The 22,567-nt window shown below is 38.9% G+C and overlaps 1 protein-coding gene across 2 annotated transcripts in view; it reads left to right on the top strand.

Moving 5' to 3' along the window:
• The window catches only part of LOC121313005 (collagen alpha-6(VI) chain-like), an 88,032-nt gene extending 71,921 nt beyond the window's left edge, over nt 1-16,111 (top strand). The window contains exons 38-40 of one of the 2 annotated variants that reach the window (XM_041245082.1): nt 7,546-7,648; nt 12,168-12,358; nt 15,422-16,111. In XM_041245082.1, coding sequence (XP_041101016.1) covers nt 7,546-7,648; nt 12,168-12,358; nt 15,422-15,594 — 467 coding nt within the window. In that variant the 3' untranslated portion in view covers nt 15,595-16,111. Of the gene's footprint in view, nt 1-7,545; nt 7,649-10,778; nt 10,852-12,167; nt 12,359-15,421 lie in introns of those variants that run through there. The other variant, XM_041245084.1, reaches the window with a different exon arrangement.
• The last annotated feature ends 6,456 nt before the right edge of the window (nt 16,112-22,567 follow it).

A 22,567-nucleotide genomic window follows, 5' to 3' on the forward strand; every position in this document is an offset into this window, starting at 1 on the left:
TGTCTTCGTTATTGAAATCAACGGGAATGGCAAACTGCAAACACTATTTGTTCGATATAAACGGCTGCATGAAATAATCATGTTCGGTGTAAGGGATGGAGACTGTGCCATCTAAGCCAGTGTGATATAGAGCCACATGCTTTATTGAACCACACTGCCAAATCCCAGTGACCCATCACACTCCTTGATGAATAGCAGCAGTTAATAAGTGATTCATTCGGTCCAGTGTTGTCATTATTTAATAATAACAATAACATTGTGAAGATATTATCACTGTGGCTAGGCGGTTATCCTCACACATAATTTCCAGGTTGTAGGCAGCTTACTGACACTTAATATGCAGTGAGTAAGTGTTCTTTTATTCAAAGTCCAAAACACAGCAATAGGACAACTGGACATTTAAATGCAAACAACAACAATAAAAAAAACACTGTGTACAAAATGCAAACAAAAACATAGCTCTTTCTGAGCTCTACCTTAATTTGGGTGATTTCATCCATGTAGTCCCTGACTATAAAAGGAAAGTACTAATTCCTGCTATATTTAGTTTTACCTGTGTATGTCCAGTTTGGCTACTTGTACTTCTTAGTTTCCTTCAGCAGTGTCTGCAACCAACCCTATTCTAACACCAACAACCAAGGACTGTTGGAACTGGTCTTTTATACCAGCCTTTTCTAGTTAATTGTAAGCAGCTGTACACAATTCATTTGTTATACCCATTTGGCCTCATTAGACCATTGCCTTCTGGGAGATGTAGTTTTCTGACCCTCTGAACTACATATCTCTGTCTCCACTGCACCTGCAGTGGTACATGGGGTATACGCTCCTAGCGATACAGGGACCAATATATCTCCCTTCTGCTATTCTACCCCATACTTTACCACTATGTATATATATATATTATATATATATATATATATATATATATATATATATATATATATATATATATAAAATCACAGACAAAAGTATTTGGGCAGTTAAAGAAATGAGAAAAACCACAAATAGAATGATTTCTATAATTTCAAAATGTTCTATTGAAAGATATACATTAAAGTAGATAATCATCTTTATAATAAAACAACACATTATTACATAACATGCATAAAATGAAAAATACTGTAACATGCAAAAAATATTTTCATACTTTGACATATGAAACCAATTTGTTGCTAATTATTGACAATTATGATTGAAAACCAACACCTAATGATAATTATCATACTTATAATAAATAAATACATAATCATCAAGTGCTGAAATATAAATTGGAAATTTGTGATTCAAAAAAGCAACAAAAATGGTTACAACTAAAGAGTACATCAACAATCTCAAAATGGCAGTGATACAACTAAACGAAAAAGACGAAACACAGGAGAACAGGAACTACTGCAACTAGCTCCAGGTGTGGAAGAATCGTTTGAGCAGCCCAACAAAATCCTCAGATTACTGCAAAAGATTTGACACAAGAATAGAGATAAGATGGTCAAGAAATTCACAAGCGAACAATTAATTGATATCTTAACAAGATGAATGTCCATGGGTGAAAACCAAGATGCAAACCTTTGTTAAAAACAATACACAAAAGAAAATGATTGGAATTTTCCATTGACTATTTGAAGATGATGATTTCTTCAAACAAATTTTATGGTCAGACGAATCCAAAACAGAAATTTTTTCACCAAGAAAGAAAAACAATAGGTTTGGAGGAAGAGAGAAGAATTTAAAGAAACATTAATCGTGCCCATTGTTAAACATGATGGAGGTTGTGTGATGGTATGGGTTTGTTTTTCTTCCTCAGGCACTGGTGACCTTTGTATTGTAGAAGGATCAATGAATGCTGCAAAATGTCAAGATATTTTGCACTCTCATTTGTTACCCAGTGCTAGAAGGCAAATTGGATGGAAGTTTATATTCCAGCAGGATAATGACCCTAAGCATTCTGCAAAGTCTATTAAAGGAATTCCTGAAAAAAAGTAATATAAGTTATGGATTAGCCATCTCAGTCCCCAGACTTGAATCCCATGGAGATGTTGTGGATTGACTTGAAGGCTGCTGTAGTAAAAAGGAAACCAAAGCTGATTGCAGAACTCAAAGCTGTAGGTGTTGCAGAATGGGGAAAAAACATCTCTAGAGGTGCCAGGAACAGGTTTCAAAATACAAAAAAAGACTGCAAGCTGTAAAGGAAGCAAAAGGTGGGCACACAAAATACTAATGTAAGGGTGCCCAAATAATTTTGTCAAAGTATGAAAATAGTTTTTGCATGTTATTCTTTATATTATGCTTGTTATGTAATAATTTGTTTAATTATAAAGCTGAATCTCTAATTTATATCTTTCAATAGAACAATTACTATTGTACATTTGTACTATTGTACCCTAATCCAGAGTGGACTGTTACTCCGACACTATTTGAGCCAGCAGTTTGCAGTTATTGGAACTTATCGCGCAGATTTTGGTATATTCAGACGAATTAGGGCTTTTGGCCAATTCAAATTTGATTGCGCTATGTACATATTGAATGTCCATCTAAAATACATTTGTATCACATGTTTCTAATTACCGATGCATTACCATATGCTAATAGGACCGTATTAAAGGAACAGAAGGAAGGCAGTGTGCTGGACAGAGGTGTGTGCATGTTTCCACACTCGTCTGTTGGGCATGGGAATACACTATAAACGTTGTTATGATATGAACATGTTATATATGTTATGGAAACAAAACAAAAAAAAGAGACTTATTGCTTGTATGTTTTTGCCGCAAATTAACTATGGTGATGCAGTATATACACTGAGTGTACAAAACATTAGGAACATTAGGAACACATCTTTCCATGAAATAGACTGACGAGGTGAATCCAAGTGAAAGCTATAAGCTCTTATTGATGTAACCTGTTATATCCACTTCAATCAGTGTAGATGAAGGGGGGACAGGTTAAAGAAGGATTTTTAAGCCTTGACACAATTGAGACATGGATTGTGTATGTATGCCCTTCAGAGGGTAAATGGGCAAGACACAAGATTTAAGTGCCTTTGAACGGGGTATGGTAGTAGGTCCCAGGAGCACCGGTGTGAGTGTGTCAAGAACTGCAATGCTGCTGGGTTTTTCATGCTCAGCAGTTTCCCGTGTGTATCAAGGATGGTCCACCACCAAAAGGACATCCAGCCAAAGGCAGGCCAGTGATCAAAAATGGCTCATTGATGAAAGAGGCCAAAGGATGCTGACACGAAATGTGCAGAGCAACAGACGGGCTACAGTTAGTCAACTGACAGTCCAGTACAACATTGGTGCCGAAAGACCCATAAAAGAATGCACAAGTCGTCGTACCTTGACAAGAATGGGATATGGCAGCTGACGACCTAACAGAGTTCGACTTCTTTCAGCAAAACGCAAGAAACTGCGGTTGCAGTGGGCTAAGGAACAAAAACACTGGAAGAAGGGAAAAACATTGCCTGGTCTGATGAATCCTGGTTCCTGCTGTTTCACGCTGATGGGAGGACTAGGGTATGGAGAAAGCCACATGAGTACATGGTGTGGGGTGTGTTTTCATGGCCCCTTGATAAAAGTGGAGCAACGTTTGAATGCCACAGGATATCTGAACATCATTGCCAATCAGGTGCATCCCTTCATGGAAGCAGTGTATCCATCTGCTAATGGATTTTTTCAGCAGGATAATGCCCCATGCCACAAGGCTAGGATTGTCCAGGAATGGTTCCACGAACATGACAGTGAATTCAGCTTACTGCAGTGGCCTGCCCAGTCACCAGATCTCAATCCAATTGAACATCTGTGGGATGAGCTTGAACGAGCTATTCGGAGTAGAGATCCACTACCAGCCAACTTGACACAACTGTGGGAAGCATTGGAGTCAACACAGGCCAGCATCCCTGTGGAACGCTTTCGACACCTTGTAGAGTCCATGCCCCTTGACTAATTGAGGCTGTTCTGAGGGCAAAAGGGGGTGCAACTCAATATTAGGAAGGTGTTCCTAATGTTTTGTACACTCAGTGTAGGTTTGCATCAACACCAACTTCAGGTAAACTGGACTCGCTATATCATGCAGCATTGAGGTACAATACAAATACAAGATTTAATACTCATCATTGTATATTATATGATTTTTGGTAGGCTGGACTTCTTTGGCTTTACGCAGGTTGAAGCACAGGTATATTTTGGAATATAAACCAATTCAGTATAAATTATATGAATGTACTTATTTAAATGAATACCTTATAGCTTCCCATAGTAACCATAGCCTCAGATCTCATTCTTTTTTGCATTTTAAAGTCCCAAATGTGCGTAATGAGGCTGGTAAAGGATCCTTTGCTTATTATGCCCCATGGTCCTGGAATGAGTTCCAGCCCAAACTAAAGCTGCAGACCCAGATATCTTTATTGCAATTTAAGAGTAAACTGCATGATTTCGTGACTGAGAGTTATAATTGTTTTAAATAGTTGACTACTTTTGTGTATTTTGATTATTGTTTTAAATGTGATTTGCCTGTGTCTTAATTGTATTTTATTGTGTACTTGTTCTTGTTGTCCAGTTGACTTGCTGCTACCTGCTTGGCTAGGTCTCACTCGTAAAAGAGGTTTTAATCTCAATATGACTACAAGGATAATAAATAAATGTGAGAGCGTGAGAGAGTCAGTTGACATAGGCAGTAGGTAAAGGTAAAACACTTGTGGGTTTGGGTCGGATTGCAGGTCTTATTAAAGCGGGTCGTGTCACGGGTAAGAAGACGGTGTTGCAGCGGGCTGTGGGTCGAGTCCTGTAGTAGCGGGTCCGCGTCGGAAGTGGGTCGTAAAAATCAGAGCCGCGCAGGACTCTAATCTGTGCTACTCATATTAAGATGTAATCTTATGATAAATCCAAAATGTTTTATTGGTGCAGCAATGGATTCTGCTAGGTTATTTAAAATGTGTTTACATATAGCCCGGGCGTGGTCAGAAAACCAGTCAGTATCTGGTGTGACCACCATTTGCCTTATGCAGCACGACACATCTGCTTCGCATAGAGTTCATCAGGCTGTTGATTGTGGCCTGTGGAATGTTGTCCCACTCCTCTTCAATGGCTGTGCGAAGTTGCTGGATATTGTCGGGGACTGGAACACCCTTTCATACACGTCGATCCAGAGCATCCCAAACATGCCCAATGGGTGACATTTCTGGTGATTATGCAGGCCATGGGAGAACTGGGACATTTTCAGCTTCCAGGAATTGTGTACAGATCCTTGTGACATGGGGCAGTGCATTATCATGCTGAAACGTGAGGTGATGGCGGCGGGTGAATGGCACGACAATGGGCCTCATGATCTCGTCGCGGTATCTCTGTGCATTCAAATTGCCATCGATAAAATGCAATTGTGTTCGTTGTCGTAACTTATGCCTGCCCATACCATAACCCCAACACCACCATGGGGCGCTCTGTTCACAATGTTGACATCAGCAAACTGCTCACCCACACGACGCCATAAACGCTGTCTGCCATCTGCCCGGTACAGTTGAAACCGGAATTAATCCGTGAAGAGCACACTTCTCCAGAAATTCTTCGGTTGTGCACACCCACAGTTTTATCAGCTGTCCGGGTGGCTGGTCTCAGACGATCCCGCAGGTGAAGAAGCCGAATGTCCTGGGCTGGTGTGGTTACACCTGGTCTGCAGTTGTGAGGCCGGTTGGACGTACTGCCAAATTCTCTAAAACGACATCGGAGATGGCTTATGGTAGAGAAATGAACATTCAATTCTCTAGCAACAGCTCTGGTGGACATTCCTGCAGTCAGCATGCCAACTGCACTCTCCCTCCAAACTTGAGAAACCTGTGGCATTGTGTTGTGTGACAAAACTGCACATTTTAGAGTGGCCTTTTATTATCCCCAGCACAAGGTGTACCTGCGTAATGATCATGCTGTTTAATCAGCTTCTTGATATGCCACACCTGTCAGGTGGATGGATTATCTTGGCAAAGGAGAAATGCTCACTAACAGGGATGTAGACAAATTTGTGCACAAAATTTGAGAGAAATAAGCTTTTTGTGCGTATGGAAAATTTCTGGGATCTTTTATTTCAGCTCATGAAACATGGGGCCAACACTTCACATGTTTATATTTTTGTTCAGTGTGTGTGTGTGTGTGTGTGTGTGTGTGTGTGTGTGTGTATAAATCCTGGTATTGACTGTTGATCTACTAAAAACTAGATCTACTAAAAAAAAAAAATAGGAAGATACTGCGTAGTCGGCAACCAGTTTGGTGTCATACACGTACTAATATATTTGTGCACAGTTTTTGCAAAGGCTCTGTTGGGAACGCAAGTCGTCATCTTATATATTATAGATTATAAAACGATGACTCGTGTGTCTAGAAAAAAAACTGGTTTTCTGAAGAAGGGCTAGTATTCCAGTAGTATCCTAATACTAAGTGGGTATTCGGTATCATGTTTTCGGAATACTGGTATCCAGTACGTGGCATAGATGAGTCGAGACGATACCTGGACACGATTTGCTCATTGCTGAGCTCCTCATATGTGTGCTGAGGCCAGTACACCCTTTCAGCATATCTTCGCCTATGTCGGGGTTGCTGTTGCTGGGTGTGCCTTGCATCATTCGCATCCACATGTCGACGGACACGCTGCATGCTACCCACGTTTCCCATTGTTGCCTGTTTGTAGTCAGTGCTGGAATGGTAGTGAGCGTGGAGTTAACGCAGTCCTTTTACAATCCTTATTCTGTGTGTCACAAACCTGGTTTTGTGCTTGGCACATACCCTCGAATATACCAGGATCACGCATATTGTTGTCCACTCCCCCATATTGCTCTATGCATACATTTTATTTCTGCACAGCGCAGAATGGATTGTGACGCGTAAAAGGACATTTCGAATATGGCAACTGGCAAAATTTCGGCACAACGGCCATTTGCGACGCGCATACCTCTCTGCGCAGTACGCAAACCTTCCGAAGATCGGGCCCAAGGTGTTTTTTGATATACAGCACCTGCTCTAGTCAATTAGTCCAGCCTTGGTCTAAAATGTCCTCCTCTTTTAGATAACGTCAGTAAAAGTGTGTCTTCAACTAACTTCACCTTGTTAGCTAAAATTCCTTTCCCAGCAATTCTTGACAACTTACAGATCCCTGTTTCTCATCAGGGCCCTGTTTTTTTAACTGGAGTTACTATTTACTGGTAAGAGACTAAGATGTAAGCACATTTTCCAAGGTAATTAAATGAAATCATAATTGTGCTAAGTTGTCTCATTTCAAGAAGCACAGACAATCGTTTTTAAGATTAGATAATTTTCTGTTCATATTTCTTGGTTCAAATCTCTGTATCCTGCTCATAATTTGTTGAAATAGTTTTTCTGCTGGCCTTAACATCCTTCAACACACAGTACAATGTTATTACAATATTTAACATTGTTACAGTTTGACAAGTCTTTTTAATCACATTCTCCAAATGTCAAATTCATATCCCAAAGATCAGCATCCTTCCAGCAGGAGTGAAAGTCTTGGTCAGAGATATTTAACTGTATATATATATATTCTTTACCACAGATGGAATCAACAGATATCCTCCACCAGTTCTTCAGAGAGAATGTGATCGAGTGAAGACACTGGCAGCTCAGGGAGAATCACTGGAGTCACCACCAATACAAAGGTAAGGTTTTAACTTTCATGAAAACTTTCAGTGCTTATGAGTTTGTTCTCCTTTTGATGATCACCTGTCTGCAGTCTTTGGACTTGACGCTTTTATATATTATATAATGTCAGGGATGTCATTTCCATAATTATAAATCACATTAGTGCATAGACTCCCAGCTACATACATAAATAGGTATAGTAGTTCTTAGTAGAGCATTGGGGTCAGAGCATAGGGGCCTAACCCATGGGGCAGAAGGGGCAAGTGCCCTCCACTTTGAATTTGGGGGTGGGGTCAAACTATATTTTGCCCCCCCACACACTTTTTGCGTTCATTATTTATGTATTATACCTTGTTGTATTTGGCATGGGTTCTCTTTAAAATCTTTAAAATAAAATATAAAAATGGAAAACTATTCAGAGGATAGGCCACATTTATAAACAATCACAATAAATTCTCCCTACATGCATGAACATGTTGGTTTGACCTAAGGTCTGCGCCATGGCTAACTTTAGCTAATAGTAACAAAAAACATTGTTAAGTGAATGTGAACTTGGCAGGCGGTCAGAGAGATGACTGCACAAAATATTACTACTTAAATATAGGTATTTATTTATTATTTATTGCTCGCAAAAATATCTGAAGGAAGAGAAAGTATAAGACCGTGTGCCAAATGGTGAATATGTGCAGGTGAGTGTAGTGCAGAGTGGATTAATCACACAGACAAATGATTCACAGGTGCAAGGATGTTTATTAATGATTATAATGTCCAGAGCCTTATGGCAAAACCTGCAAACAATAACAGTGATGGAAGTGGTACAGCAGCGTGTATCACTCCTGTTTGTAAAATCCCACGGGTTTGACCCGCAACCAAAAAGTCCCGTCTTTTCTCAACCACACAAAACACAAAACAAAGACACAGTTCCGACAGTGCGTGATTTTAGTGTTAGTGGTACAAAGACAATTCCTGTAGTGGAAAAAGTGAATTGTGATATCCGGGTTTACGCCGGCCTTCGTGTTTTAGTATACTTTAGTGAGAAGACAAACAACACAAGACACAGAGTGTTAGTACACAGACTGACAACACTCACGGTTTTCGGTCTCAATAATACGGGCTCCTTCTAGGTCGTTTCGTATAACCATATGCAAAGGAACAGATCACTGAAGCTACGCCCCCCTATTTATACCCTCGCCCATGACCCCTAGGTTAACGAGTGCATCCGCTACTCTAATCCTCGGATGCCACGCCGTCTACCGTCTGGGTCAGTGAGCTTGGGTGCCGTAGCTCCGCCCCCTTCCTGAATGGCCGACTTCCACCTACCCTACGGAATAAATTGTCTTGCCATTTGCTTAAGGGTACTCTATTCCTTCTTTCTAGTGCCCTCACAGGTTGGGAAGGAGATCTAACACCAAGCATCATTCAATCTCTGTCACAGACCGTTACTAACCTTAACCGTTAGTAACCAGGCCCGACATTAAAATTTTTCCTTTCTGGTCCAATGCTGGACCCTGTCTGACATCATCAAAAAGGTGTCAGTAACAGGTCCCTAGTCGTTTTTTCTCCAGAAAAAGCAGAGAAAAGCTTTCAATAGCCGAGAGAGGCCAAGGAAAGCCGGGAAAAAAAGGAGGCGGATCTGAGCAATACACGTAGTCCCTTCACCTCAGACACAACACGGACACAAACAAACAAGATAGCTACTTCCGTATCCAGCACTCAAAGACAATCGCAGACATTTGCCAAGCTTTTTGAGATGTTATAGTAATAAAATAATGACTTAGATAACATTATTGAGTTTGGTGTTAAATCGAGTGATCTGGAGATGATAAATCAGTATGCGTGACATATGAAGAAATATGTGATAAATACAGGGAACAAGGGGTGGGGCAGCGCTGGAGATGCAGTACTGAGTGGCCTATTGATATTCAGTGCCTTTTAAAACTATTTTGCTGTGAATAAAATTACTTTTAAACAGCGCATGTGAAAATAAACAGCTTGTGTGAAAATAAATTAGACCTGATGCGCCTGACAGGTGCTGAATCAGTGGGTCGCAGGGGGTTAAAAATTAAATAATGTTGGGTTTTAGAATTAAAAATAGGGTGATGTTACATCAGGATGAGTCATGCAATTTTATTTTATTTTTTAAATTGTTTATATATGTATTTACTTTTACCAGGGGCTGTTGATTTTTGGGGGGAAGGGGTCGGGATAGCAGTGATCCCACTGGCTGGATATCCCCGTTTCAGCCAGTGAAACCAAACACTGTAAAATATAGTTCCTTAAAAATAGTTCCACCCACTTGCCTATTAAGTGTCTGCTAATTTGATTGGCTGGATGTATGTGGGATATACGTTCACCGCCGACTCCACACAGTTTAATTAGATTTTTTTACACAAAGCACAAAATGGATGAGGTCAAATGTGCATGTTTAAATTTTTTTTTAATGTGATCCTCATTCAAGGGCATTAAAACATGTACCCATTCAGAAAGTTGAACAGAAAAGCAATACTGGTGAGCGTGCCTTCCAGAGTTCCTATAACTTATTTTAAGATACCTCAGAACTGATGTACATCACAAGGAAAGACAAACTGGTCCCATTATCTGTGTTGCTTTGCCAGCAGTGCCGTTTACTGGATGCTTGATACCGTGCTCTTCTTTTTCATGTCTTGTCTTTAACGCTACAAATTTTAGATCAAGACTGACAAAAAAAATAATATTTGTAATTAAAGACTAAATGCCGGTTCTTGTTACCCAGTGCCTAGAAGTTTGCCTGCAATTTGTAATACAACTGAATGTATTGTTTATTACGTGCTTTCAAAATAGTTAGTAGTATTAAAAAAATGTACATTTTAGAAATAACAGGGTAGTATGAGGCAAGATGCAATTTTTTATTCAATCACTACTGCCTGTATATGCATATGTGGCAGTAGTTTTAAAATATATTTAATTCCTTTGGAAATCGCATGAATTATCAATGTTTTTAAGATGGGTGTTTTGCCCCATCCAACTAATGAAACTTTGTTTTTGTAACTTATGAATATATGTAAGGTATGAATAATTGGCAAATAGCATTATTTGACATTGCCACACTGTAATAAATAAAGTTTTATTTAAACCGATGATTATATTTTTCAATCTGGATATTTTCAGGAAAAATAATGAAGAATACACCTTGGTTAATGAATATGAATCTTCAATATTCATGTAAGATATTAAAACATATTTTAATAGTAGATATTTAATAAGCTAATATGGGACATGCATTTTGGTTACATTTTATGAACGTTTAAACCTTAAGCAATGACATACAGCTATGGCCAAAAGTTTTGTATCACCCTATAGAATTAACACATTTTGCTTCATGAAGTCGAATGAAATCTGCCGAATAATGTTAAGCTAACATATTGAATTACACACCGCTTTGTACTTTTAAATGTGACATTTTGAAATCTAACATGAAATACTGTACTATTAAGGCTTCCAGTGGACTTTTGCGATCTCATTTTGTAGTTTCTTTGCTTACATGATAAATAAAATATATAAATGTTCATATATTTAATTTTATTTAATTATGTCTCAATTCTAAAAATTCTAGGGGCTACAGAACCTTTGGCCATAGCTTTACTTAAAACTGAATCAGAACAGGAACTGCAAAAATTTAACATTTCTAGAGATATTTATATTTTTGCCCCAGTGCTCATGATATAGGCCTATTGAAATCTCTTAGGTTTCAGTATATCATGTAAATTTCACATACTTGGTGCATTAGTTTTTCCTTTATTTGTTTTGGTGCCTAAGGATGCGGGAAGTGGACGTGCTGTTGGTCCGGCCGAACACAACTTTACTTTTATTAACCGGCATTCAGAGTTTCAGCCAATTAGCACTAAGCATTGCAATGTGAGAGCAGGTGCTTATTGTTTCAACCTATCAGCACCAAGCATTGTTTGCTTTCTGAAAGTCTGGTTTCGCTGTGATAACTGAGTTCAGCAGTCTGATGAAAAAACATGAAAAGCATTTTCTAGCATCCAGCACTACATTTAAAACAAAGCTGAGCAAGGACTGTTTTACTGTTAACATACATATATCAATATATCTATCAATAAACAAGCCAGATTATAACATTTTATACATGTTATTGTTTGTGTTTGTTTAGCACTTCCCTTTAATAAACTGCATGTTTGAATTATAGGTTCTGTACAGCACTGTGCAGATCTGCCACTGGAACTGGCTCTGCCATTTGGTGCTACTTGTGTTTGAACTTAATAAATGCTCAGTTAGTAAATATTCTGTATTTTATATTGAAACACCTGTCCAGTTTTTTGGGTTTACTGTTATAAAAAACTGTAGCTTGAAAAAGATCGAACAGTAAAAATAAGGTTTACCAGAGCTTTTTTGCAAAAGAAAAAAAAAAAAAAGATTCTTCTTTACCTTTGACCCCCCAGTATTAAACAAAGTTAGGCACCCTGGGTCAGAGGGTTTTTTATTTAACATTTATTTTTTACAAGTAGTTATTGACATGCTAAAGGGAACTCCTTATAGGATACCCGTACCTGTTCCAGAAGAAGAGTATGAAGAGTCTGAATATACCCCTGATGAGAATGAATACGATGAACTCTCCCTCACCCCGGTTGAAGAGGTAGAGGCAGAGGAACCTGAACCCGTCGAGGAAGAAAATGACAATGGACAGCTGACAGAAGGGACAGATTACACTCTTGAAGAAGGAACCAGAGGTAAGGATTCAGTTTAGTTGTCTTTATAATCTGGATTGTGCTGAAATAATGCACCCAAGAAATTTGTCATAGTTTGTCATAGTTAATTAATCTGCATCATTGGATCTATAGTTGGGGTCTATTACAAGAAAACAGCATTTATAGACCAATATTTAAAAACATGTGCAATATACATTAGACAAAACAGCACTCATCATACATTATCACACATTAAGGCATATTCAGATATTCATTTACATTTTGAAACCATATCTATGAAAAACCCATGTTTGTGGAGGTTGGAGATTCTAGGGATGCTGTCATTCATCCAACAGAATTTCAGTCAGGAAAACTCATGCGATAGAGAACAATATTTTTCAAAGCTTAGTCATATTTTCATTACATCTTTGGCCTTTGGCCTTGCCCTTTGAGATACCCCTGCCCATAATTTAGTTTGCTGATAGTGGAGAGGCTCACTGTAGGGAAGCCATGGGCAGTGGGGCAGGATAGCTCCCCACCCCCCTCCCCCCCAAACAAAGCCAAAAAACAGGTAGAGACAGAGGCGAACTCTGAAGTACGGTGGGGAGGAATGGATTAAGGGAATATATAAAACTCTTTCTAGCTGATCATCGTACATGTTGTTTTTGAATAATAAATGAGATACTAGCCATTTAACTGACCAGTGTTTTGGTAATGAGGGTGCACAATATGCTTAATGTTTCTGATATAAATCTATATTAAAAGTAAGCTCCCTGCTTGAACATTGCTTTGCTAAATATCTGGGTTCATAGTTCAAGCATCTAGCTGCAACACACATAAGGCATTTGTGTGAGAGAGTGTATTTAATGTATACAGTGTAAAAATAAGCATCCTGTGCGTGAAGTATGTATGAACCATATCATCTTGCAACGTCATGTTTTCAGTGTTATGGAAAATCCTTGGTCAACAACAAATGGACCCACTTTCTTGACCTGTGAATAGATGGTTGCCACATTGTGGTGATGTGGCTTTTTGGTTTCCAGATTATAGAGACACAAAAGCACAAATTCTCAAGTTCAATCGTGGGTATCAAGAAGAAAATTAAACCTTTTTATGGAAGTATTTTTACTAAGCTACTGCCGCCAATCACCTCTTGTGATTGTTCTTGAAGTGTGTATGTACCCAAAACTTTTGTCAGGATTCTCACAAAAACCCTTTGGTTTTCAGTATCCCTTAACAGCAAGAACACTGATCTACACATCCAGTGCCCAAGTGTCCTCCCAATAGTGTTGGAAGTGTTTTCTTACTAAACTTTTTTTTTTCTTACTAGCCTCCATATTGCTGACACATAATAAAATGTGAAGATACAAAATTAAATAAAATGTTTTTCTTAAATGGGGTGAGTTGTGTTTATTCAAAACGTGTCCACTTTGGTTAACAACAATAATAATAAAGAAATCTAGTTAAGTGAAGATTAATTAAATTAATTTCCAGAACTGAAGTAAACACAACTCACCCTATTTAATATATATATATATATATATATATATATTGTATCTTCACATTTTATTATGTGTCAGCAATATCCCTAGTCAGAATCCCTACTGTGTTAAGTTTGAGAATGAATCTTTTATGTGGGACTTTGTCAAAAGCTTTCTGGAAATCTAAATAAACCATGTCATGTGCTTTGCAATTATCCATTATCAATGTTGCATCCTCAAAAAAATCGAGCAGGTTAGTTAGACACGATCTCTCTTTCATAAAACCATGTTGACTGTCTCCCAGGATACTGTTACCATATAGGTAATTTTCCATTTTGGATCTTATTATAGTTTCCATAAGTTTGCATATAATAGAAGTCAGGCTTATTGGTCTGTACTTACCTGGTTTAGTTTTGTTTCCCTTTCTGTGGATCGGTATTACGTTTGCAATTTTCCAGTCTGTCGATACAACCCCTGTGTCAAGAGACTGTTGCATGATCTTGGTTAGCGGTTTGTAAATAACCTCTTTAATTTCTTTGAGTACTATTGGGAGGATCTCATCCGGCCCAGGGTATTTGTTTATTTTAAGAGCTCCTAGTCCCTTTAACACTTCTGCCTAGGTTATGTTAAAGTTATTTAAAACTGGATAAGAACTTGTTGAAATGTGTGGCATGTTGTCCGTTTCCTCCTTTGTAAAAACTTACAAAAAGAGTAATCATTTAATATATTTGCTATGATTTTGCTATGATCTGTGATTTTGCCATTTGTATCTCTTAGACATTTAACCTCCTCTTTGAATGTTCTCTTGCTGTTGTAATATTGGAAAAAAACATTTTGGAATTGGTTTTAGCCCCCTTAGCAGTGTTCATTTCTATTTCTCTCTTGGCCTTTCTAACTTCCTTTTTGACTTATGTTTGCAGTTCTGCTACCAAAAGTCCCGTATTTCCTCACCCACACAAAACACAAACACAGACACAGTTCCAGTAGTGCGTGAATTAAGTGCTCGTGGTGCAAAGACAGTTCCGAAGTGAAAAGGTGAGTGTTGATGTCCAGGTTAATGCTGGCCTGCGGCTGCAGCTCCGGATCGTGCTAGTGTTCTTTAAAGACAAACAACACAAAACAAACAGTGTTACGAGACAGACAAATACACAGAGCCCGTAAATTTTGCAATTTACGGGCTCCTTCTAGGTTTGTTTGCTAGCCATCTACAAAGGAACAGATCACTGAAGCTACACCCCCCTATTTATACCCTCGCCCATGACCCCTAGGTTAACGAGCGCATCCGCTCCTCCAATCCTCGGATGCCACGCTGTCTACCGTCCGTCAGTGAGCTTGGGTGCCGTAGCTCCGCCCCCTTCCTAAATGGCCGACTTCCACCTACCCTACGGAATAAATTGTCTTGCCATTTGCTTAAGGTTACTCTGTTCCTTCTTTCTAGTGGCCTCCGAGGTCGGTAAGGAGATCTAACACCAAGCGTCATTCGATCTCTGTCACAACCATATAACAAATCTAGTCTAGAGTGCTAGACTGAAACAAACCTTCATTAAGTGTCTTAAAGCAAAGCCAACAAGTGAACTGTATGTATTTCACACAACGTCCTTTCTTTACTTTGCTTTTTCCCCAGATGTGTGTTCTCTTCATCAGGACAAAGGCAGCTGCCAGGAGTACAGTCTGAAATGGTACTATGACAGTGAACAAAAGGAGTGTACACACTTCTGGTATGGTGGCTGTGGTGGAAACAAAAACAAATTTGAAACCCAAGTGGATTGTGAAGCCCTGTGTGTCAAATCTAGTTAGGTCATTCTGAAATACCCACATGCCCTATAGTCCACACTTTAAGTATAGTCATTTTTTTTTTTTAACAATGTATTCAAGGCAATAAAAATGGACAAAAAATTACCTTGTGGGTATTTTAATGCAACTGTTTTGTAAAACTGAACACTACTGTGGTTCTGTTATACGTACATACAGTTGTGCTGCCCACAGACTACGACTGTATGTATATATAACAATTGATTTTATATAATTGTTTTTAATTTGAGTTCAGCGCAGGTTGTTGGTTTTATGCCAATTTGGTTGTACGAGGATCCTTGTACGCTGTGCAGGATCATGCACATCTGCATAGAATAGGCACGATTCATTAAGTATTTAAGATATTTTATATATTGTTGATAAATATTGTGATTCAAAGGCCACCATTATGTATTGTCATGCATTTGGGTACACAATCCAACCTTTCATAGTTATTACTGTAAGTGATTTTTGAATGCTGAATAAATTTGGTCTATTGTTATAATAAAAGAATGTTCCATTGTGTTTGTTTGCACACGCGTGATATTTTTTCATGTACAAACAATCTATTTGAACAATGTGAACAGATTTGTAATGCAGTTTTTTGTTTTGTTTATTCAAAGCGAAAATGTCATAAGCTGCTAAATATAGCCTGATAATATCCTCCTAATTTCTGTAACGTCACTAACCTTGTATAAAGATGTGGACCAGTTTCGCTAGGACCAACACCCTAGGACCAGTTCCGCTCATTCAGAACAATTAAAACCTGTTTTTTTAGTACTATAAAAGTGATGTTTAGTAAAATAAAAAATGTAAACCTCAAAAGGTTATTCCTGAAATGCAGCAGTATACTGTTACTTTTCTTGTAGACCTGAACTCCGGCAACTCTATCAGTGCTATCACCTGAACTGAAGTTAAAGACTTTCAATAAAATGACCGTGACTCAGACTTCAAGTTGGCTGAGGCTGACCGTCATGGTTAAAGGGAGGAGAGTGTGACAGTAATTGGCAGTGCTTTATTATGTACTGTCGTTATGGATTTCTGTTTTCTGTTTAAGACATTACAGCTTGTTTGCCTACAGGTCAATCTTCAACCATACACATGCCCCCATTCAGAGCCACTAAAACCTGCTGAGTTCTACCTGTAATACCCTCCAAGCTTTCACCTTGCTCGAAAGTGGAACGTTATATATATATATATATATATCTATATATACTATATATATATATATATATATATATATCTATATATATATATAATATATATAAAATAAGCTATTACAAATTCGCCCAGAGTTAGGATCCCCTGGATTTGAGGGTAACAGACAGATCACTGTATTCAATGATTCAATGATCTAGAAATTTTAGTGTTGCACACTGATGGTGTCTATTGCGTAAATAACACTTTATACTGTATGCACTGACACTGTATACTGTGTGTACTGACACTGTTCATTTTGTCTACAATGACACTCTCTCTCGAGTGCACTGATACTGCCTATTGTGTGTATTGGATTTATCGACTGAGTGCACTACTGCTGTACTGACACTGCTTACGGTTACTACTGTGTGCACTACTCCATAGTACAGAGTCTGTTTCTACCATGCCTGGGTTTCATGCATGTGTTTCTTGCAAGGCCAAGTTGCCTCTAGAGGACGGACGTGCATTGTCTGTCTAGGTCCTGAGCACGCTCAGGATGCTCTGATTGACCGCACTTCGTGTGATTTCTGTGCCCCCTTCACCAAGCGTGCGCTGGACTGTCAGCTGTCATGTCTGCTCTGTGCTCAGCATCGCCATGCTCGGTCATTGAGGCTGGACCCTCCTTCCGTGGCTCTGTGTCAAGGGAGAGTGAGCGTCACAGTTGAAGGAGTCCAGTCGAGAAGCCATGGTCCTCGTCTTCCTCCTCATCTTCCTCCCCCAGTTCACCCCCGCCTTCTCCCACTCCAAAACAGAAGAAAGCTCGCTGTTCACATTTGGCAGATAGAGAGCAGACAGATAAGATCTGGGAGGTCCTGTCACACCAGCAGGTTATTCTTATTGAACTGCTGCAAGCACTCAACAGCACTGGTTCCACCAGTCTCTTCCCACCTACCCTTTTGTAGGCAAGAGCATGTGACCTAAGGGGTGATGCGCTATCTATTGTCGTCTGTGATATAGCATTCCCATCTGATGATGCAGACTCTAACAGCACCCAGCTTTTCTTATCGGAAGAGCTTATGCCCCTGATGCAGCGGGTAGTTTTGCAGCCTACAGCACAGTGGCACTGTAAGCCTCAGTTTCACCTGAAACCAGCGCAACAGATGGCTTCCACTTCTCACGGACCCGCCCAGAAACGGCCTGCACCCGCTTTTCATGGAGGCAGGCATACTTTCAATCGCAACAGGCACAGGCTGTGCCTCAGGAGATCAGCACCACAGAACCCTGGGTGCTCACTATTATTTAAACTGGTTACTCGCTTCAGTTCCAACAATGCCCTCCTCCCTTCTGGGACGTGACAGTAACAATTGTAACGGACCCACAAGCTGCCGCTCAAGTGACTCAGGAGGTAACAGCTCTGTTGCGAAAGCGGGCCATTTACATAGTAAACTCTTCCAACAAAAAGGGGTTCTATTCCAGGCAATTTCTGGTGGCAAGAAGGGATGGCAGCCTCAGACCGATCCTCGATTTCAGACAGGTAAACCTGTATCTGAATCGGAGATCATGCAAGATGCAAGGCTTTATGTGCTGGGGAAAAACAGAATCCAGGAGTTTGAAGTGTAAGTTCACCACTCTTCAGTTCAGTGTGACTGCTCAGAATACATCACTGGAATTTGCCTACTTGTATTGCCTTTTCCCATCCTTTTAAGGGATGGATTTCCAATTCAGTAGTAATATTACGATTAATAGGGGTAATTGCAGAACATTGACATACCACATGAGTATTAGTTTCATAACAGCGTGCTTTGTGCACCATACCAATCCATTTACCATGTTGTACCTTCCAAGTTGCTTTTTCCCCATACCATAACAGTATCATTATGTAGTACCCATTTTGGTCTTACTTTCATACTATTTCTATATTGGTTGTCAGGTATTTTATATGGTATAGATACATAGAAGCCAATATGCTCTAATGGCTTTTTCCCATTTTCTCTTGGCTACACCAAACTTGTTCCTAAGAGATCCACTTGCTTAGGGTGAAAAATGGACAACTGAGCCTTAAGCTCGTCCCAAGCATGACGGGGAATTGTGCCTAATATCCATTATCTCCTCCTACATATTACCCAGAAGGTCTTCCATAAACAGTCTGCAATCAACTAATTTAGTCAAATAACATAGAGCCCCTTCGGGCCCTTCCATTAATTCAGATATGACTTTTCCCTGTAACCTAATACCATGATTTGCATACATTTGTCCATTACTGAGCTTCTCTATTCCTGTGCCTGCGTTCCCCGCTATCCAAGCCTGTCCCTTAGATGTTTGATAGATATCCCAGCTATTTGCTGCCCAGTTACCTGCCCCAAACCATCCAGCTATATCATGGAACAGCCCCCCCCCTCTTACATATACTCTTACCTCCTTTCATTTTCTCTTTACCCTCATATACTTTTTCAGCTATTCTTCCCTTGTAATCCCTTATCAGATTATTCATTGTTTTTATGTCCACTATTTAATATTGGAATGTTGGTTGCAATGCTCATCAAACATAACAGTCAGTTTGTAAAATTATACATCACATGCATAAGTACTACAGTTACATTGTTTAAAACAGTTTTACGTTCTGGTCCGAGAATGATGCCCTCTGGTGGGAGTGGTCTGAGTTCTGGGCATCTCATGAGGGTTTCATTTTTACATGATGTTTTTTTTTTTTTGTTTGTGTGTACTGCAGGGTCATGCTCCCATCTATTTGGACATACCTTGGCTCGGGCACCTGGTTACCTCCAGGTAATTTCCATACTTTGTCAGGGCCAGACGTTTTACCGTCTTTTCTCCAAGCCTGTGGTGGTAATGTCACCTTCAAATGTAGCTGTACATATTGACAACGTCGAATACACTGGGTCTTGGTCATCACAGTGGTTGGGGAGTCCCATCCAGTCTCAATTTTCCCTCAAAGAAATGACCAGTTGTAGTATATATTGTTATGCAATTTGTACAGGTTTTATTTGTGAAATATGATACTATTTCACCTGCTTTCACATCAGAATACCAACACATGTATTCACTTTGTCTACCACCTTATATGGCCCATGCCATTTAAGTGATAATGGTTTTGGAGGAACAAACGCTCTGATCTTAACGTGGTCGCCTATGTCAATTTCAGTTTCACTCATAGTTGCATACTTCCTGTCATTTTCAATCTGTATTTTTTCTTGCTGAATGTCTGCTTCCTTTTTTAGCTTTTCCAATTTGTCTTTTATTGCTTTCAGATATTGAATCTGGTTTTGCTTGATCTTGGTCCCCACGAGATATCCTACAGGATTTGGGTGAATTGGTAACCTCATTTTCCTGCCCATCATCATCTCGTGTGGGCTTATCCCAGTTGCCCTTGAAGGCGTTGCTCTTATCTTAGCCAGGATGGTTGGGAGTGTCTGTGGCCAGTTAGTTCCATTTTGGAGCATTCATTTAGTCATACTTTTTTAAGTCCAATTCATGCGTTTAATCATCCCAGAGCTCGTAGGATGATGAGCAACATGAAACCTCTGTTTGATGTTTAGCATTTGACACAGGTATTTAAATTTGTCCTGTGAAATACGCTACCCGGTCTGAATTGATTTCCAGTGGGGTGCCCCAGATTGGTATCAATTTCTCCCACAGTATTCTGGCTACTCTAAAAGTAGTTGCATTTTTGGTTGGAAAAATGTCAGACCATTTTGAAAATTGATCTAGTACAACCAAGCAGTACTGTAACCCCCATCTGGCAATTGGTAAAGGCCTGATAAAATCAAGTTGTAGCCTTTACCACGAGGAAGTGCTGGTCTTGATAGGCGGACCTTGCCGGGCTACCCTGTGTTAACTTGAGCACAGATTAAGTATAGTTTACAAGCATTCACAATGTTAGTATGCATGTTAGGCCACCAGAAGTGGTGTTGCAGCAAAGCCAGGGTAGCAGTAACCCCCTGTGGCAAAGCGGGTTGCAGCGCGCAGGTGCAGGAGTGATGCAATGATCAATGAAAGACAGACAAAGATAATCCAGGTAAAATTATATTTATTTATAATCCCGGGCCATATTACAGAAAGAATTCCTAACTTGCTTTCCTATCTTATCTTCCATTGTTAAGATTTTTCCTAACTTCGTATTACAGAAGCGTTTCCTAACCCTCTAGTTGCTGTACTTTCCTAAATGTCCCATCCTATCTTAACTTTACTTAGAAATTCCTATCTTTATGAACGAACATTAACCGTTATCTATAAACATCTTATCGAGTCTGTATCCAATGACAACTGTCACATCTCGTGCATAATCTTATCACACAACGTTGTTGTGTTTTCTAAACAATAGTATTTGTAGTGATTTATTTTAATTATTTAAATTATTATGGGAGTAACAATATTTAAAAAACGTAGGGCTTTAAATTTTGCTAGGGGAGAGAATGATGTTTTGGTTGCTTGCGTTGAGGAAAAATGCTACGTAATATTTGGTACATTTTCAAGTATATTGCACATAAAAATAAGGAAAATGCTTGAGTAGAGATTGCTTTGGCCATATATAATGTCTGTGGCAACTCTTGTACGTCGAACACAATAAAAAAGAAATGGAGCTCGACAATGTGCGATGCAAAAAAGATGGGAGCAGCACTGAAAAAAGAAATAAACAGAACCGGCAGAGGTTTGTCTACAGTTTCCCCTGCTGAGCAACACTGAGCAGGGGATACTCTGAATAATTGGACCAATTTACACCGAAGGTGCAAGCAGCATAAATTATGTGCAGTATAGCTATTCGTACAGTGCATGGTTTTACATTTCACCCTAACCCCAATGTTGACTTTGTTACACTGTAATGTTGTTGTATAGAAGATTTAATTTCATTGCTTGTTAAACTTTTCAAATCACTTTGGATATGGGCATCTGTTAAATGTCTGCAACAGCAATAACCCAACCCTAACCCTAATCCCAACCCCAACTCGAAAAGTATATAAGCCTATTTTTGTTTCACATTTTAATTATTTTATTTTGATTCCTTTAAACATTTAACTTAGAACCTAGAACTTTAAAAGGAGGTGAGGAGATAGGACTATCTCAAAGCGAGTCAGATGGTACTGGTGCGAGTGCAGCCTAATGACAGAGACACTTTGGAATGAGGTAGAGATTCCACAGTTCACACCACCTACCTCAAAAAACCCAAGTATATCAAATGTATCGAATAATCCTGTCATTTTACGGATTTTAGGGATAATTAAAATTCCCAATAGTTACCTATTTAGAAGTGAGTAGTTTTTCGAGATTTACGATTATACTGTAAATTTACAGTATAATCGTAAAACTCGAAAAACTACTCACTTCTAAATCTTTTGTAGTCATTTTTGTATTACTTTAGTATAAATACATGTTAATTTGAATTCATATGTTGTTTTTTTCTGACTTTATGTGAACGAAGACACAAATTCGCCTGTTTTCTCATTGGAAATAGTGATATTTTGAAATTTACCTGTCCTGGTCACAAAAGCAAAGTTTTTGGGGAATAATAGCCATTTTCTATACTTTTGAGGCATAAGCAATTAGGAAATAACACTTACTACCCAGGAACAAAAATTGTGTTACATAGTGTTATTCTTCTTCTTTGCATTCTTCTCTTTCTTATTGCCTATTGTTATTATTGTTGTTGGTTTCTAAATAATAAATAACTTATTCATAAAATAAATAAAAAAAAAACTGTACATATTTGAATTACCATTACATAGTTTATTTCAGAAAATGCAATTCAAAGATGGTTTTTACAACTATACAATTTAGACATTGTATTTTAAAAGACATTTTTAAAATAATTTGCCAATATGAATTA

This window comes from Polyodon spathula, chromosome 3 (genome assembly GCF_017654505.1).
Source record: "Polyodon spathula isolate WHYD16114869_AA chromosome 3, ASM1765450v1, whole genome shotgun sequence".
Lineage (NCBI taxonomy): Eukaryota > Metazoa > Chordata > Actinopteri > Acipenseriformes > Polyodontidae > Polyodon > Polyodon spathula.